Below are 19,376 nucleotides of genomic sequence, written 5' to 3'. Positions count from 1 at the left end.
CAGCAATGCCTGAGTATGGGAGAAGCAGCTCAGCTTACAGGTGTTCGACGACGGGCAGGACAGCCACACGCGTTCCCTTCGATTGCGAGTGCACTTTTGGGCTTTGATTAGCTGCCCTTCTTGCGCATTCACCTTTGCAAAAATGTACACTTATGTGTTGATATGTTCAAGAAGTGGCTTGCTCCTGGCTGCAATAGAGGAGTCCTGCAAATAGCTGGTCTCGGTTTTCAGTGCTCGTAAAGACGACATTCTCCTACAAGAGTGGCGAAAGGCACTTTCCTTTAGCGACTGTTTTCTCCTGACTATGAGCACGAAAAGCATCTCGACAGTGATTACGTCAGCCTAAGTATATTTGCGAAAACATGCTTCAAAGTCCTACATGTAGAACCTCACCACCGCTGGAATGCTTGCGTCGGGTTGAATTTGCATGGGATGAGCAAAAAGTGGATCTAACCGTATACGACTCTTAAAATTCGTGCAATGAGGATGCAACCATTCAGCAAACAAAATTATCTCTCACCAACAACTCGCGCAACTCGCGACCCCTAAAATGCTTGCATCAGGTTGAATTTGCATGGGCTGAGCACAAAGTGGTTCTAACAGTATGCCTCCTAAATTTCGTTGCAATGAGGATATCAGCACACCATTCAGCACACAAAATTATCTGTGACCAAAAACTCGCGAAGCTGGAAGCTAAGGCCTCAAATGTGAAAGATGAACCAGGTTCCAACCGCCATCCTCCAAGTAATCGAAGGAGAGCCATCCTCGCGCAGTTTGTACTAGGCTTCGAATTTGCAGCGGCGCGCGATGAAGCAAAACCCTTTGGCTGCGTATTAGCTTTGGGAAAAACGAACCTAGTGAATGAGCTCGTTCATAGTCGATACAACCCAAGCTTCCTACAAGTAAACGTGCGTCTACTAAAGAAACCAAACATACGCAGTGCTGGTTGGGTTTCTGCGTTTCACTTCAGTGTTTTTTGTATTTGAAGTTCGTTTTAAGCGTTTTGTTAGACGGATCTCGGTTTACTTAAACGAGATCGTCGACCTGCTTTTGATGTTTTACAATATTTTTTCAGACAAAAATAAGAAACAACGACTACAACGTTCTCTCTCGTTATTAAATGACGTGTACAATACACAAGTCGATCTTTAAACCCATTAACTAGTGCCGTAGCATGATATACACGGCAGCAAACTGGATCAAACCATAAACGTTGGCGCCTGTGTAGGCTTTCATTGAATTGCTGCTCTTGCACCCCTCTGAATGCATGTTTCCCAGTACCGCAAGAGTGTTTTCAATACTCGCATATCAACAGTGTTTTTTTTTTCCGCACATGAGCCATTGCCCTCACTTACACGCCAGCTACACGTGAGATAAGCTGTGAGGTTATCTTGTTATTCTCGTCACGAAACTTCACCCGTTGTTTCATCTCCGCTGCTAAAGTTGCCAGAAAGCATCAATTAACCGGCGCCCGCCGTTACATTTCCAGCAAGACGTTCATTAGGATTTACTATTATATAATGGCTGCCAGCTTACCTAACCAGCAAAATTTCTGTGGAATTTGATATTGAAGTTTAAGAGGTTTGCTTGTACAGGGTCATATGCGGAAAAGCAAAGAGCATCGCTAAGATTTACGGCGCATGACTAATTGGGACACTTCACGGGATCGTACGCACCATGCCTGCAACACGACGCTTGATACATGAAACACAGCTCATAACACCTTGCTACGTTGATTCAGCTTCTCTGCCTATTGTTTCTGAGTCGGGAGTACAGGACGTCTTGCAAGTCATACCCATGACAGTGCCATCAGAAGCAGATGATAGCAGGATTGGTGATTTAGTGAGAAAGGTAAATAAGAGTTATTGATTTATAACATCAACGAAACACTCCTTAGAGTTTAAATCCTGACCGGCTTGAAAACTACTTTTGTAAGAAAAATACACGAAAATGCGTATAGAAGGGTTCATGGCAACTATATTGTCACCCAGACTTCGCGCACTTTTAGTGGGAAGCTCCCAGACACCCTTAGAGCGTGTGGGGGTAGCGGTCTCGGACTCGAAGGAGCTGCCCTCGACTCAGCGTGGCAAGCTCAGCGGAGACCAGCCACCAAGTGACAAGAGGTTTTTGGGCGTCCGGTGCCCAGCTTTCGCTGGTCGCAAGCCAGAGAATGGGTCGGAGCCAAAGGTTCACAAAACAAAACAAAGTTTATACAGCAATTGAGACGATACAGAGGATTTCACAATCACTAGTACAGACAAATACAAAGTGATTAATAAAACAATGCAACGCGTGCAAGTTAAACTCGAGAGAGAATACAATACACAGGCAATATTGCACCTAAAGTGCACTAACACACGAGAGAGAGATAAACAAACAAAACACAATTTGTTCACCGGGCACTGCGGCAGTCCGACGACCAGAGTTCCATGACGATGCCGTCCCGCAGACTGGCGACCGTTGCCTCGTTGGTCCGATGCTGGCCGAGTGGTGTTTTCCCGGGAGTCGAACGGGCGCGCTTCGATGAAGCTTAAACGGCGGTCCGGACTGACTGATAGCTGTCAGCGTCCTTCTTTTATAGGCTCGCTCTCCCGTCTGTTTGTTGTTCGCGCCCGAGTAGGCGCGCACATACACGCAGCATTGGCAGTGCTGTCTCCCTTTCCTCTTCTCACCGGCCGCGCGTCGCCATTGGTCAGAGGTCGGGGGTCGCATCTCGAAGTTTCGAGCGTGTTCTTGAGTGGCGCCGACGCCGACGGGCGAGGGGGACGTGTCTTAGTGCACGCAAGTCTACGCCCTTTCTCCCCGTCAGCTGTAGAACCGACTCGTCTGTTCCAGAGAATTCGGCGTGGATGACTCATTCCTTCGGCGCACGCCATGGCGGTGGAGAGAGAGGCACGCGCTCGGCGGGGCTTTCCCTCTCCCGTTGGGCTCGCGCCGGCGAGACGCCGTGCGCGCGGCGGTTTTTCTTTGCTTGTTTCTAAAATGCGCCGAATTTTGTGACATATATACTGATCAAGCCGCCGTGCTGGCTTAGTGGTTGTGGCGCTTGGCTGCTGACCCGAAAGACAAAGGTTCGATCCCGTTTCCAGATTGTCTTTTTAAACTTCAAATCACGATCAAAATCATACCCCTATGATCCTGTAAATTAAGGAGCGAAGAAAAAGGAATCTTAATATCTACGAATTCTTTCCACAAAACCGTTTCCGACTAGATCGTATCAGACTGGCAGCAGAGGCCAGAATTTTTGACCATCCGGGGCCACTTCTCTAGAAATCTTTTCACCAACTTTCGAAGAATAACGCTGGAGAAAAATGAAGCATGCTTCCAAATCGAATCCGGAGAACGTATGATGTTGATACTCACAAAAAGATGTTTATCCCTCGGTGATAACGATTGAGATTTCTTCCCCTCCTGTACCAAAACTGCTCATACATCGAGTGACAGTATAAAAGTTTTAAGAGCCAGTATCTAAGTAGGATCATAGGTATTCGTGAGTCGTGCAAAAATTAAACTAATTTCTTTGTTAAAAATGGCTCGGCTATCCAATGAGCGCACAAGTTACATTGCTACAACTTGCAAATACCGAACCCAATTTTGAAAACACGTTTAAAGAGTAAATTATATCTCCATAATTAAAACATCTTAGCGCAGAATTAATTTTTATGCTGACCTTATTACCCTAAGTAAACTGCTTCAACCAAGTCTCTACTGATGCCAGCAAAAGTATCAAAATACTCAACTGCTTACGAAACTATACTGAAACTTATTCAGGCCAATGCACAAGACCTGTACACTGATAAATGTAGTTTTCAAGTATGTACCGTCATACATTCTGGTTTACTGTACGTATCAAACGCTGTCTTTAGGGCGGCAAAGAGGGTATGTACTAAGTTGTAATTATTGATTTCATTGGATACCAAATCGTTGAAGCCCGAGTAGATTGAAGAACTAAACTGTGGTTAACATTTGTGTGCATGCACAATGGCGTCAAACGGGCTATTTTTTTTTTATATTGAGTGTTAGAGAAAGGAGTATTGCGATCACTTTATAGTTGCTTTTGGATTTAACGTCCCATAGCGACTGAGGCTATGAGGGACGCCGTAGTGAAGGGTACCGGAACATTCGGCTCTCTGGGGTTCCTTAACGTGCACAGGAATCGCACAATACACAGGCCTATAGCATTTCGCCTTCATCGAAATGTGTCCCCCGTGGCCGGGATCGAACCCGCGTCTTTTGGGTCAGCAGCCGAGCGCCACAACCACTGAGCTACCGCGGCGGCTAGATCAGTGTATAGTTCCGTGAACCATTCTAGATTCATTTTTGTATATTGGTATTAACAAATAGGTTTCAAGTCGGTCAGGTTTACAACTCTATTAATGACTGTTTCGTTTATGTTATACAGAAATAATTATTTTATACTGTTAAAGTTTCTCACTAAATTGCCAATCCTGATACAATATGTTCCTAGTGTCATTGTCGTGTGCATAACGAGCAACACGTAACGTACTCCTGACTCCGGGAGAGTAAGCAGATAAGCTTAAGAGAATTTATTTTGTCCAAAAATATGCAGTACAAAGTACATGTTCATCTGGTTCTCAAGCTTGTACTGATTTCATTGAGTATCACATTATAACATTAATAACATTCGCACAAAGGGGTCCTATGGCCTTGGGTATACATGTAATAACATCACAATGTGGTCACTTCCATGGTTTAAGTATGCAGGAGCTGGCTTTATGCAGCTGCATCACGTGTTTATGTACAAGGCAGATAAGTTGAATCAACCGAGGAACGTGTTATAAGCTATGGTTCATGCATAATGCCTTGTGATTACAGACATGATGCGTACACTCCCGAGAAGTGCTCCAAATAGTCCTACCGTAAATTTGAGCGATGCTATTTGCTTTTAAGCAAACAGCAAGCTCCGCAATCTCCCTGTACAAGTCACCCTGTTATATTTCAATACCGAATTCCACAGAAATTTTGCATGTTAGGTACGCTGGAAGTCATTATATAACAGGAAATCTTAGTGAACATCTTGCTTCAAATGTAACTGTGTGCGCCGGGCACTTGATGCTACCTGGCTGACATTGGTAGCTTTAGCGGCGGACGCGCGCTCTAGATGAAAGAGCGGGGGAAGTTTCGTGACAAGAATAACAAGATAACCGCATGGCTTATCTCACGAGTGCCTGGTGTGTAAGGGGGAGCAATGGCTCATGTGAGGAAAAAAAAGTCTCATATAACAGGTGTTCGAACAGCGGCGGGAGGCGAGGCCAGTTAGTGTGACTCTTAGCGACGGGTCGGCAAAACTTGTACTAATGGGGATAAAACTTGTACTAAACGGGACAAAACTCTCCAGGATGAATAGCCTGGAACAAATGCTGATAGTTGCGTTATTAGGCAGTAGATTAAAACTAAACTTCCGGAAGTGATAGTCGGACTCACGCGTTTCAATGTGGAGGAGTGAAAGCAGACGTTCGTTGGAAACGCGTCCTGGAGAGTTTTTTCCCCAATACTACTTGACCACTTTTCTGTCACTCATTTGCCTGCCGCTTCCAAGGGCGCGCCAAGCATGGGGGGCGCTTGATTTCGATGCATATATGATGCACGCCCGCTTTAAAGGACTGTGATTGTTTGGAGGGAAGTCCGTTTATACTTCTTCCCACATTCCCGGATATATTTCGACCCCGGACCGCATGAGTTACCGCTCATTTGGTGGCGCTAGCAACTGTCTTCTCAGCACATAACTGCATTCAACTGTAAGCTTTAACTGCAGGAGAAACACTATTGATATAAGAGGATTTATTGGAAAGACTCGGGCGGACACTGTGCAACATGCATTCAGAGGGGTGCCAGAGCACCACATCAATAAAAGCCTGCATAGGCGTCAACACATATCATTGAATTCACCTCTCTGCCCCGTGTGTCATGTTAGGGCACACTTTGAAGAGTGTATAATCGGTTTGGGAATTCTACACACGATCTAATAAGGAGAGGTGACCTTGTAGTCGAAATTTCTTATATTCATCCTAAAACAATGTCAACGATAATAAGAAGGTTGCTCATCTCTGTTAAGGAATCGGACATCCTTCTACTTGAATGCTTATAACAAACATTTAAATATAGAAAATATTGAAGCGAAACACAGAGACTCAATCAGAACTTAATATGTTTGGTTTCTTTGTCAGAAGCCTTATTTTGTAGCAAGCTTGGGTCGTATCAGCTATCAACCAGCTAATGCTTTCGGTTTTCTTTTGCCAATGGTTCTCCGCAGCTGAACAATTTTGCATTACAGCGCTCTGATCACAGTTTGAAGCCTCATACAACCCGCGCGAGATGGGCCCTCTTTCGATGACTTAAAAGTCGCCTGTTTGAACCCAGATCCCCTTTAATATTTGCCGTCTCATCTGCCTGCTTCTTGAGCTTTGTTAAGATCCGCTACTGATGACTACAGCTCGTTTTTGTTTGCTGAATGATTATATCCTCGATACAACGAAATTTGGAAAATGTACTCTTTGATCCACGTTGTGGTCAGGACACGCAAATTCAACCTGATACAAGCACTCCAGCGGTGGTGGGGTTGTACACGTAAGTCTCAGCAGCAAGTTTCAGCAAATACACTTCGACTGACGTAACCACTGTCAAAATGCTCTTCGTATTCATAGTCAGGAGAACACGGTCGCTAAGGGAAAGGACCTTTCGCCACTCCTTGAAGCGAGTTCCTTCTTTGCGAGCACTTCTTTGCGAGACCTGATATTTGCAGCCAAGTGAAAACCACTTCTTGAACCTATCGGCAAATAAGTGTGAATGTTTTCATCAGCGAATGCACAAAAAAAAAACAGCTAATCTAATCCTGAAAGTACACTCCCAATCGAAGGGAACGCGTGGGACGGTCCAACTCATCCTCTTACACCTCTAAGCTTAGATGCCGGCATCGCTATCAGCGGCATGATGTCATGAAACGGCTCTCTGATTGGCCAGAAAGAGCAAATAAATCCCAGTTCGCGCCGCCGTAGCCTGCTTAGAGGCATCGAGGCGGCGAGTGACGTCCTTTTTCTGCCCAGCAAACACTTATTCTCTGCGTTCGATAATTTGGACAGTGAGCGGTACGAAAGCTTCCACCTCTTCAGCATGAATCGGGTAAACAAAGAAAACAGGTATATATAAAAGTTGGAGTCTTTGAATGTTGACTGAGGCTGCAATTTTTGCCGCGTGTGCCGCTGCCACATAGCAACGCAAGCATTATCGGTAGAGAGAGCCTGCTGAACGCTTGCCGTGACCCTATCGGTGTGCTCACTTGCGGTCACATTGTACTCTGTTTCATACATGAGGTGTAACGCTGTCGATGCTGGCGCTATTGCTTGCGCTGCTTACATCCGCGATCAAAAATAGTGCGTACTTGTGGTGAGCAAAAGGTAATAAATGCTTTGCCTGTATGTTTATTCCATGATTTATTTGTCATGATCTTGATCAAATGCGCGATTATCACTGACGACACGCTGTCGCTATGTCGTGTCTTGGACCACTCGGCCAGAAAACAAGCGCTGAGTACCACGCGTCCCATCAGGCGGACTACTTTCATACCTTTCACAGCGCTGCAGCTCGTAAATGAAACGAAGTATAAGTGGTCGCTCTTGCCACACCGGCGCCGATCCGTCGGAGCACCTCTTTTTCTTCCACTGTACATATATAACTGCCGCTCACATCTATCTATTTGCTTCCTGCCAGTGCCACTGTGCCCAGCTGTAAGTGGTAGGTCTCTCGAGCCTTTCTTCCGCCACCATGTTCTGAAGCATTGTCAAATACCGAAGCGCGCGCAGTGCCCATTCGTTTCTATTAGTTCGAGAGACTGATGGATGCACCGGTTTTCCACGAAATTTAAAATCGTTCACTTAGCGCCAACTTGTACTATTTAGGTGTGTGTTCGCGTTAGAAAAAATTGTTTATATTGCAATGTATAACCAAGGACATGGCAAGGGTTTAGTAATTTGTTAACGCCTTTACACACTTGTTCTCACGCTTCAATATTTTCACTTTTTTCGCAGAGTTTTGTCATCAAAAGTCATCCGATGGCGGCATTGACTGTGGCGGCTGTAACTTTGACGGTTATTGTGGCTTCAGTGGTAAGTTAACACGCCTGCATATGCGAAACAACTTTCATATCGCACTCAGTCAAAAAGCACGAAATGTAAAGAGCTCGTATAGCTTAGCACGTAACTTCCTATCTTGAAATAGCGCTACTGCTTCAGGCTTGGTATTCAGTAAGAACGTGAATGTGAAATAATTATTTTTAATGAGACCGAGTACACTGTTGCCTTAAAGTCATGCCTGTGCTTAAATTCCCATGTTTGTAGAAATATATATCTGTATAAATAGCACGACATGGAATTAACAGAGCTGATTGCGCGTGAAAATTATAGAACATGACAGAATTATTGGGGTGGTTTGGCTTCTAAGCATTTTTCTCGGGAACTGTTTGATCGAGCAACGCAGGTTTTCTTCAGTATGGTGCGAGCTTAATTTGCAATGCCCTCTGCCCAGCAGGACGGGGTCATTGCCGTTGTAGTGCCACGATGCAATAGTGTCTTCTGTCTATAATTATAGACGGCAGTGAGTCCCGGGGATGACCCGTAGCTATAGCAACATGTAAGATAATTTTTGACGACGCTAGCCGTCGAGAGCTGCTCAAACATGGCGTTCGAGGGTGTCAGACACCGGCAGGTAGGGACAGCATTGTGTTATTTGCACTCACGGAGTACGCGTATGACGTGCACGCAGTTATCGGTTACGGCCACTCACATCCCTTATTAAGGGCCATATTTTACAAAGGCAAGGCTACCTTCACCACGCCGTACGTAATAAAATGAAGCACAATTTTTAGTCAGGCTTGACCCCAACGAATGTTCACATCGGGCCCCATAGTTGTAGCCTCAGTGAGAAAAAAGTCCGAGGGAACCGGAGTGCATTCGCAACTAAGCGCATGTTGCCTTTCATAAAAAAGTAGAAAGGACGTAGCTTACAGAATTCTATTTTCATGCAACAATGTGTACCTCGGTCACAATGGCCGGTGCTTGAACGTGCGTTATTTCAAGCGCGCCGAATTACTAGGCAGAGACTCTCGTGATCGTCTCCCAGTATGTATCAACCGAGATGGGTCAGCGAATAAAAGGCGTTTATTGCGGTTAGCTCAGTGCTTTTATATCTCGAGGAGTTGGTGGGGGGGGGGGGGGGGGTGGAGGGGGCAAACAAGGGGTCTTCCTTAATCCTCGCAACCATGACGAGCGGTGGCACCAGGCATGGCCCGTGCGCCCTTCACGATACACAGTACCCTGTCGAAACTCTAAATGCGCGCCACACTTTCCCAGCACCGCATCCAGTTCCGACGTCAGGACGAGGCGACGCTTGATGTGATAGAAGCCTCTTTCGTTACGAAAAAGGTTAACCGGTTTGCCAATCAGTCTTGAGTGGCCTTGCCAGACAAAGAATTTCGCTACATAGATAGCCGGCTACTTTCAGCTCCTGACTAATAACTCTCTGCAGTTATCCGCTTTTCTAATGTGTTTCACCTTTTCACCATGCGTCATTCGCTGTTTGCGGTGGTCGCCTGTACTTATACATTCCCCTTTTCGTTAAAATTTAAGTTGCACATCTGGTGACTTTTCCTCGCGTGTGTCCTGTTAGTTTGCGCTCTTTTTTCATCATGCATTTTTAACCTCTCCAACAATTTCTGCCAAAATTCCGTTCAGGCAACATGGCGGCGCCCTTCATGGCGGGGCGTCTAGCTTCACCACCGATTCATCCTTGCCGCCACTCCATCTCTTACCTTCACGGCAAACGAATGGCGAACGAAGCTTTCGCTTTGTCTGAACATGTTAACACCACAAAATTTCAGCGATAAAGTGTCCCAAATTTTCAGATTACTTCCGTGTGCCGGTACTCACCTATGGGGCAGAAACGTGGAGGCTAACAAAGAGGGTTCAGCTTAAGTTAAGGACAACGCAGCGAGCTATAGAAAGAAAAATGATAGGTGCAACGTTAAGAGATCGGAAGCGGACGGAGTGGGTGAGAGAACAAACGCGGGTTAATGACATCCTCGTCGAAATCAACAGGAAGAAGTGGGCTTGGGGCAGGGCATGTAATGTGTAAGCAAGATAACCAGTGGTCTTTAAGGGTGACAGAGTGGATTCCAAGAGAAGGCAAGCGTAGCAGGGGGCGGCAGAAAGTTAGGTGGGCGGATGAGATTAGGAAGTTTGCGGGGATACGGTGGCCGCAACTGGCGCAAGACAGAGTTAATTGGAGAAACATGGAAGAGGCCTTTGCCCTGCAGTGGACGTAGTCAAGCTTATGATGATGATGGCTTCCGCGTTTACATAGGTGCTAGGTTAGGGCGCGCGCCGTCGGACGTCAGAGAGCTCGAAAGGTTCGAACAGGTAAACGATTTTGGTCTAAAAAGCGACCTCAAAGAATTGACACTGGGGAAGTTTTTTTTTTTTTGTTACTCATGCAGTAATTTTTATTGATCCGGACGTAAATCAAACGAAAAATAATTACATTTGCCAAAGTTAGCACTGCGTGTTCCGGCCGAAATGGCACTGCACATTGCAAACAATCCAAAAAAAAGGTAAAAGAGTTCGTTGTATTTTGCATTCCTTTCGGTTATCACGTGTAACTTTAGTGCTACCGAAATGGGACCAGATATATGAAAAACACTTTCATGTTCTTATTTTTATTTTTTATCATTTATCTCCTCGGTCGTAATGACGCTCTATTAGTGTAATGTTCTCAAGACTATCTTTGAGGCCTGCTACTTCCTTCGGGCCCGAAGCCTTGTGGCCCCCTATTCTAAATCTCTCTAATTTGCTTTTGGATGCCCTGAGTGTCTACCATTACGACGTCGTTACTGCGGGCGGCAATTTAATACCCTGAGCAGTTAGCCCACTTGAATTCGACGATATTGTGAATTAGCACAAAAAGAAAACGGGAAACGAGAATTTTAAAGCTCTTTTAAGCAGTACGTCGTGAATTAATGCAGGTCATTTGGACGGAAACCAGGCCGACAAAACTCCCGAGCAATGAGCGGCGATATTTTACCCTGTAAATTTATTCCTGCATTGGCCACGATTACGATTCATGCGACGAAGTTAACAATTTATCAATGTGGTTATGGTGCGTGCTCACAGTGTGATGATTTAAACTGTGCAAGGAATTGACGTGAGTACGAAATGTCGTTATTTGCAGATCGGGACGGAATCCCTGGCTGTGAACTTAAAACGGAGAGAGGTGACTACATCCATGGATAGGGACTCACCGGTGACCGAGGAGCAGAAATTCGTGGATGAGAACGTCCCCTTCAGCGGCTGTTTAAGCTGACACAGTTGGAAAAGACCCTGGCCCCTTTTGGTTTGAACTAACATCGATCACTGCCTGGAAGTAATGTCGTAGCAGTCAGTGGTGGAGAGCCGCTAACACATATCCGACCACTTCGAGGAGCGAAGAGCTGAAAGAGCACCAGTCGCTTTTATTAGGCCATCGAAACCGCCTTTTTTTATTTCATGCAGTAGTGTTTTCAAAGATCTTCGCGCAAGTAGGAAGTTGAACAAAGTATTCATTTGTGCATTATTTTTTCTCTCTTTTCATTCGTACCAACATTTCTTGCTAGTAACAACGCATACCATTAAAAAGTGAACAAAGCTATCTTTCTAATGAGCTAAAAACTTTTTTTATAATAACTGGAAAGAGTAGAGCGATCGCGTAGACAAGAAAGTTCTCCAGCGGCCGCGTTCTGCAAAAAATTCGGCGTCGCCATCGTCGGCGCTGTCGTGAGCGGAAAAGCCCGTGCCCCACCTATTCCTATGTCACGTGACCCTGTGACGTCATCACAACGTGCCCACCGTAGCAGGCTGCAACCTGCCTGCCGGATTTGAAGCACACTTCCCACCGTGGCTCGTAGAAGTGAAATTACATATAGGAACGCGAGGTTGCTCATTAAAAGCAACTTGGTTTTCACAAGCCCCGTCATTTATGAGACGTGGTAGTATTTTTTCTTGTGTTTAATTGAAAGCGGTATGTTGTTCTGTATATTTTAATATTTTACTGATCGATGTTTCTTATCTAGTGTACTTTGCAACTTATTTCAGGGTTAGCCAGTCAATGAAGAAAAGATTTATTATTACTAATTTCTCGTTTTAAAGCGTGGTATAAATAGCTTGGTGGTCGGAAACATCTCATATTTAAGCAAAAGCGCTTGCGTGTGGAATGTTCTAGGGGTTCTAGGGCAAAATGCTAGAGGTAATAGAGTATACTCGAATTCGAAATGAAAAAATGAGTCCTACTGCTATATCAAGACCTCCTCATGCTTAGTCTCCCAGTGTACGCCTCTAGCATGAGCTCTCATTTTTGTTCGTTCGTGCTTTCGCTGTTTACACAAGTGCCGTTCTGCAAAGGTGAATAGAGGCATGCTTCGCTCCTGTGGTTAGGCTTGCCTGTACAAAATTGCCCTTCTGCACCGGAACACACCTTACGACGAGCCGTGCTGCGTCGTTAAAGCATTGCTTAAAGCAAACTTAAAGCATTAGCAGTTGTATAGCTGGTGCTGTAATGATTGAATTTAATGATTTTAATGGCGACATGCTACTGCGGCAAGGTTGCCACTTGCAGTGTGGGGCAGGCAGTGACGTCATCACCCTCCTATCCAATCAGGAACTATTGGGACTGACGGAGGAGTATTTTTTTTTTATTCGAGCTTGTTGCCATTAGGCATAATGAAAAAGGAAAGAGGCAAAAGTTCGCGATAAAGCGATTATCTTGACTCCACTTGCTATAGTCGTCTGCAATGTCCCATCGCAGGCCAACCTTTCTTAGGAAACGTCGTCTCACGGAAGCTGTAGCCGGGCAAGTCCACAGCAAGTGACGGAGGAGTAATCGTGTGATGTTAAGTCTGATGGTCTCGCTTTAAAGGTGACCCGCTTCTGGACTGGGCATCGGTGGAGAGGGTGCTCGAAGCCTGCGAGAGTGAACTGCAGGGTAAAGAGGAGAGAAATCAGAGAGGGCCAGTGCGGCGCCTGCTTTACCCACGTTCGGAAATGGCCTGGGGCGCACTCAGAACGGGTTTGGCCCACCCCTAAAATTTGGGTGGCCCAATGTGATTTCGCAGAATATTTCGTGCTTAGCATTGCTAAGCCTTCAGCCCTTTATTACTTATTTTAATTTGTTCGTCAGCAGTTAATCCGCTTCAATGAACTATGACGATTTGTTTACTCGCGCTGTTTTAATTTCAGGGCGCATACTGCGTCAAAGAAGAGACAGCGTTCCGACAGCGGTCGAAAACCGCCTGGAAAAGAACCTGGACGCAAAACTCTACGATATGCTAGCTACCCATGTACGCCTCCCGACTGAAGCCTGAAAATCAGGGCCCGTACTCTCAGCCTTACATGGTTGCTGGTCTCAACTGGCTTCGGCGGAAGGGACCGCTCCGTGGTGTCTCCCAGGACGAAATATTAATGGAATCTGTGGTACGTTTTGCCTGCACGTGATGCGTTATTAGTTGTGTACAAATCTACAAACAGAAAACATGTCTCGCACCAGTGGTTCATTGTATTTGTGCATCTGGATTCTTGCTTACGAGATATTAAATTTTAGTGAGGGCACAAGCCTGCAGACAACATTTCAGCCATATCGATATGCAGCAGTAAGGCAATTTATATGGGCTACAAAGAGCCGGCAAGTGTTTGAATGAACTGAGTGTCGTTGTCTGACTTCACCCAAAGTGCCTTTGTTGTTGCAGACTGTCGCACGTGAATTTACGCAGCTTTTGGACAGTACTCGAAATATACAACGGGACTTTCGTTATATAAAACATTAAATTTCTTTTGCGCCAATAAACGGACTGTAGGTTTTTGAACAGAAACAGTGGAAGAAAAAAATAAGTGCTAAAAAAACTCGGTAGATGTCTTAAAACTAGAAATTTCCGAACACCTTCTCGATTGTTTAGAATGAACGGGAATTATCGCTAAGAGTAGGCTGAGTTAACACCGCACCCATGCGGTGCTACTAAGTCGCCGCTTTAAGCTTACCTGTTTTCACGCTTATATCTCTTTAAGAGAGTTATTCAAGTAACAGCTCAACCGGAAACTTCTGCAGGCAAGCGCCGCTAGAACCCAATATATTCTAGACGGGCCTGTAAAATAGGGACATGTGATTAACTGTTTGATGGACCCGCATTCTTCGCAGGTGGTGCAAGTTAACCTGACGTCCGAAAAGCCTCTGGTAACATCTCTTCAATGGGACATTGGATTCGGCAGCTCATGCAATGTTACACATCACGGCCTGAGCATTCTGCTTGAGATCCCATTTCACATTCAGGATATCCATATGATGACTGATAACGGCTGTATAGCGTATCCTATCATTAGTCAAATGCCTATAACGTTCTCACTTTCGTCTCCACGAACCACTGTCGACTGCCGAGATGACAGAGAGGGCAACGAACTATCGCAAAGCGCGCAGCACACCCAAGCGGAAATGTTCGCCACAGCCGCCATCCAGAAGTCTTTGGCAGAGGACCACATCGTACCTGCGATCCCGAACAAGCTGCGTGATGAGCTGACACCAAAACTCTAGCTGAAGCAGGCGAGAATTTCCATAAGGAGACAATGAACACACACCGCGCTGCGTGTTACCAGCAGTGAGAGCAAAATATGTGTGTCAAGTGGTCGCATACCTTCCTTCCTTTGTGAGCAGCTGCTTTAGTACCACTGTATAGCGACCATTAGCTACAGCAGCCTTTCAAATAATTTTTTGTATAAAGCGTCCCATTTTGGCCCTTGGCTGTTGTGAAGTTATAAGACTGTTCGCGTCTGGGAACTGGTTTATAAGTGCTCTTATTGTTCTTTTCTTTTTCCATGCCCATCAAGATGTTTGCGTCGCTGCGCTGGGCTGATTATTGTCTTTTATTAGCTTCTGTGTGCTTCACAGTTAAATTATGCGTGGGAAATTATGATTGCAAGTTCTGGAGTGCCACAAATACTGTCGCATGCCGTTGTCCGCCGTACAGGGGATGTGAACCTTGTCGAGCCTCAACCGCCTTCATTCTTGCTCACTCTATGACTGTCTTTTTTATGATGAAAATAAAGTAATTTTACTACATGCCGGCAATAGCGCGTAATACTGTTTATAGCAAGCGCTTCGCAATGTCATACGCATTGAGCATACCGCTCTCACCTTAGCTCGCTGATTTTGAAGCTCCAGAGACGAAGAGTCCTTCTCTAAGGGAATAGGACGGCAGGATTTGGTACAATTTTTCTAATCGTGAATATCTACGACGCGTCCCGGGGTCGTTTTGGACTCCTTTTCAAGGATGACAATAGAGGGGGAAGAGGGAACTCTGCCAAAGCTCTGAGAAATCATGTTCACATTTGGTGCCACCTGAGAGAGGAGGAACTACGAGCCAAGTACACACAGCACCTGTTGGCAGGGTGGAGGGAATGCGCTTTTAAGTGTTGTGGCAGCTCGACATGTCGGCGCAGCGTATGAAACATTGAGATTTCTTTGCATCTCTAGCTGTGTTGTGTATAGCCACGAAGTTGTTGGTTGTATGGAAAGGGCTCGACGTCAAAAACTTGTGAATTATGAAAATCCTTTGGGCTGACACTGTTTGCTCTGGAACAGCGCAGCGCTCAGTGTCAAACTTATGGACGTCTTTTTATGCTGGCTAAGCACTCAACCTCCAAACTTTGTTTTGCCGATGATTGTGGTGGAGAAGTTTCTAGCTGGATCATAATCATACCGCTATGATCCTGAGGACTCAGAAGCGAAGGAAGGGAATCGCGTCTTTCTACAAAACAGTTTCCGACCAGATCGCATCATTCTGGCCGCACAGGCCAGAATTCTTGCCCATGCTGTGACACTTCCCTAAAAGTCTTTGCACCAACTTTCGAAGACTAATGCTAAAGAGAGATGAAAGATGCAACCTAACGGGATACTTAGAATGCAATATATTAATACTCACGAAGACCCGTTAATCAGTCGGCAATAACGGTTCAGATACCTTCTCACCTTATAGCAGAACTGCTCATACGTCGACTCGACAGTCTAAAATGTACAAGTGTCAGTATCCTAATAGCTCCATAGATGTCCATAAGCCATAGAATAATAAAACTAATTTCTGCGTTAAAAATGGTTTCGCTGTCATACGAGCGCACAAGTTAAATTGCCACGCCTTGCAAATACCGAACCCAATTTTTCAAATTCGTTTTAATTTTTATGCCGACTTCAGTTACCTCCAGTAAACTGATTCAAACAAATCTCTACTAATGCCAGAAAAAGCAACAAAATATTCAGTGTCTGAGGAAACTACTGTAACCTACGCCGGCCAATGCACAAGTCAGCATGGAAACTGTGCATCGATCAGTGTAGTTATCAAGTTTTTGCGGTAATATCTATTGGTTTATTGTACGTATCGAAGGCTCTCCCTAGGCCGACAAAGTAGTAAGTTATAAATTTTTATTTTATTGGATACTAAATAAATTGATAAGGTACGAGCAGGTTTGTAGTACTGCCTCCTTTGCAAAAACCACACTGATCCATGCTTAAAGGTGCACTGAAGAGGATTCTGAACTTGTCTTTTTGCCGCGGGAACTCGACCTACACGTTCCGAGCATTCTTAGAAACTGCAACTTATTGCCCTGTATGGCCGATTTCCCTAATTAAATCGAATTAACGTCCGGCTCCCGCCCTTTTTTTTTGAATTCTGCCTCGTACGATGGGCGGAGTCGACCAACGCGTGAAGTTCCTTTCAGCCAGCTCCGTGGAGGCTTTGCTTTCGCTTTATTTTGTTTTTTAGATTTCCATGAATAAATAGTTTCATTCGCAAATAATATAGCCGCAAAATAAGCCCGCAGAAATAAAAATACGTTCGGACTATTTGCTTCTACGGACTACTACGTATTACTCCGCCGATGGCAGAGCGGCAAGCCGCCACGGGACTGGGTGAAAGGCACTCCACGCGTTGGTCGACTCCGCCCACCGTACGAGGCAGAATTTAAAAAAAGGGCGGAGCCGGCCGTTAATTCAATTTAATTTGAGAAATCGGCCATACAGGGCAATAAGTCGCAGTTTCTAAGAATGCTAGAAACATGTAGATCGAGTTCCCGCGGCAAAAATGTAAGTTCAGATTCCTCTTCAGTGGACCTTTAACAATTGTGTTTCCTGCACAACGACGCGTCATGACCAAATGGGCTATCTTTTATAATGCTTGCTGGAGATTTTAGTATTGGGATCAGTTTTTTTTTTTTTACTTATGGGGTTTAACTCCCCAAGCTCCTGTGGCTATGAGGGACGCCGTAGTGAAGCGCTCCGGAACATTCGGCTTCCTGGGGTTCTTTACCGTGCACGGACATCGCACAGTACATGGGCCTCTAGCATTTCGCCTTCATAGAAATGCGTCCGCCGTGGCCGGGATCGAACCCTTGTCTTTCGGGCCAGCATCAGAGCGCCATAACCACTGAGCCACCGCGGCGGCTCGACCAGTGTATACTTGCTATGAGCCCTCCTGATCCATTTTTGTGCATTGGTCTTGCATACTAGATATCAAGCTATCAGGATTTCAACTCTAATGGGCGTTTCTTTGATGTTATAAAACAGTAATTCTTTTATACTCTCAAAGTTTCTCACTATATTGCTCATCCAGATATCATCTGCTCCTGATGGCTATGTCGTGGGCATGACCTGCAACACGTCCTCGACTCCTGACTCGGAGACAGTACGCAGATAAGCTTAAGAGAATTTATTACTTTAGAAAATCTGCAGTCCAAAGGACATGTTCATCTGGTTCTCAAGATTGGACTGATTTCAACCGGTATCACATTATAACATTCATAATATTCGTGCAAATGTCCCCTATGACCTAGGTTATACATGTAATAACACCACAATGTTATCAATTCCATGGTTTAAGTATGCACGAAGTGGCTTTATGCAGCTGCATCAAGTGTTTATGTAAAAGACAGAGAAGCTGAAGCAACCGGGGAACGTGTTGTGCGCTGTGCTTCCTGTATCATGCCTTGTGATCGTCGTCGTGATGAGTACACTCCCGTCAAGTGTTCCAGTTAATCATGCTATAAATCTAAGCGATGCTGTTTCCTTTTCCGCACATGTCAATGTACAATTCTAGCCTCTATAATTTCAATATGAAATTCCACAGAAATTTTGCAGGTTAGGTTCGCTAATATATCAAATCTTAATGGACGTCTTCCTGCAAATATAACAGTGGGCGCCGGCTACGTTCTGCTATCTGGTTGAGATTAACAACTCGACCTTAGCGGCGTGCGCTAGGTCTAGATGCAACAACGGCGGAAGTTTCGTGACAAGAAAAACAAGATAACCTCATGGCTTATCTCACAAGGGTTGGCGTGTAAGGGACAGCAATGGTTCATGTGCGGAAGAAAACGTCCTATGTAAGAGGAGTTCAAGGCGGCTGATGGCGTGGCCAGTTAGAGCAACTTTTAGGCACGGGGCAGCCGCAATAGGCAGCTCTCGTCCGCTTAAAACCACTTGTGCTCGTTACGAGGGAAGACGCTTCATATTTCTGCCAGTGTTATGGACCTCAGGAACATAAACACTTGAGTGCAGTGGGGTCGTGCGGGGACCCTGGGGCGTGCCCCGAATTCCTTTGTAAATAAAGTTTTCTCTCTCTCTCTCTCATATTTCTTAACAATTTCCGGATTATAATTCCACTCGAAACGGCATGAGTGAACGCTTATTTGATGCCGCCAGCAGCTGTCTTCTCATCCTATCACTGTATTACACTGTAACTTTGAAGTTTAGGAGAAACGCTGTCGATATAAGAGCATTTATTGAAAACACTCCAGCGGGCACTGTGTAACATGCATTCAGAGAGGTGCAAGAGCATCAATGCAATAAATGCCTACATAGGCGCCAACATAAATGCTTTTATCCAGCTTGTTACCACGTGTATCATGTTATGGCACACTTTGAAGAGCGTATAATCGCTTTGTGAATTCTAGACTCTGTAATAACGACAAGGAACCTTGAAGTCGACGTTTCTTATTTTTATCCTAAGAAGATAATGTCAAAGATAATAAGGAGGTTGCTCATCTCGGGGAGGAATCCGAAATACGTCTACTTGAATGCTTAAAAGAAAACTTCAAATATAGAAAAGATAGAAGCGAAACACATAAACGCAACCAGCACCAAATATGTTTGGTATCTTTGGCAGACGACTGTTTGTGTAGCAAGCTTGGGTCGTATCAGCTATCAAAGAGCTAATGCTCTCGGTTCCCGTTTTCCAAAGCTTCTCCGCAGCTCAACGGTTTTGCTTTACCCCGCTCTAATGATAGTTTGAAGCTTCGTACAACCCG

At 45.2% G+C, this 19,376-nt stretch overlaps 2 protein-coding genes and 1 long non-coding RNA gene across 3 annotated transcripts in view; 2 read left to right on the top strand and 1 right to left on the bottom strand.

Annotated features, from left to right (window-relative positions):
• LOC149331763 (membrane metallo-endopeptidase-like 1) overlaps positions 1–19,376 on the bottom strand; it is a 607,819-nt gene that overhangs the window by 406,474 nt on the left and 181,969 nt on the right. The gene's annotated exons all lie outside the window — the stretch shown is intronic.
• On the top strand, positions 7,656–11,398 carry LOC149331769 (uncharacterized). The gene is made up of 3 exons (XR_016284856.1): positions 7,656–7,752; positions 8,046–8,123; positions 11,239–11,398. It is a non-coding gene; the product is annotated as an uncharacterized LOC149331769 (long non-coding RNA).
• Positions 13,338–14,634, top strand: LOC149331768 (uncharacterized). The gene is made up of 2 exons (XM_089555564.1): positions 13,338–13,511; positions 14,230–14,634. Exons 1-2 carry the CDS (start codon positions 13,377–13,379, stop codon positions 14,617–14,619), a joined length of 525 nt encoding a protein of 174 aa, XP_089411690.1. The 5' UTR covers positions 13,338–13,376; the 3' UTR covers positions 14,620–14,634.

This window comes from Amblyomma mixtum, chromosome 8 (genome assembly GCF_055824585.1).
Source record: "Amblyomma mixtum isolate Tamu chromosome 8, ASM5582458v1, whole genome shotgun sequence".
Lineage (NCBI taxonomy): Eukaryota > Metazoa > Arthropoda > Arachnida > Ixodida > Ixodidae > Amblyomma > Amblyomma mixtum.
This window is presented reverse-complemented; position numbering and strand designations above follow the sequence as displayed.

Excerpts from the sequence above, each read along its gene's own strand:
- LOC149331768 (XM_089555564.1), top strand. The coding sequence starts at position 13,377 with ATGTACGCCTCCCGACTGAAGCCTGAAAATCAGGGCCCGTACTCTCAG. Across the intron at positions 13,512-14,229 it reads AAATATTAATGGAATCTGTG|GTGGTGCAAGTTAACCTGAC; the intron begins GTACGTTTTGCC and ends CATTCTTCGCAG.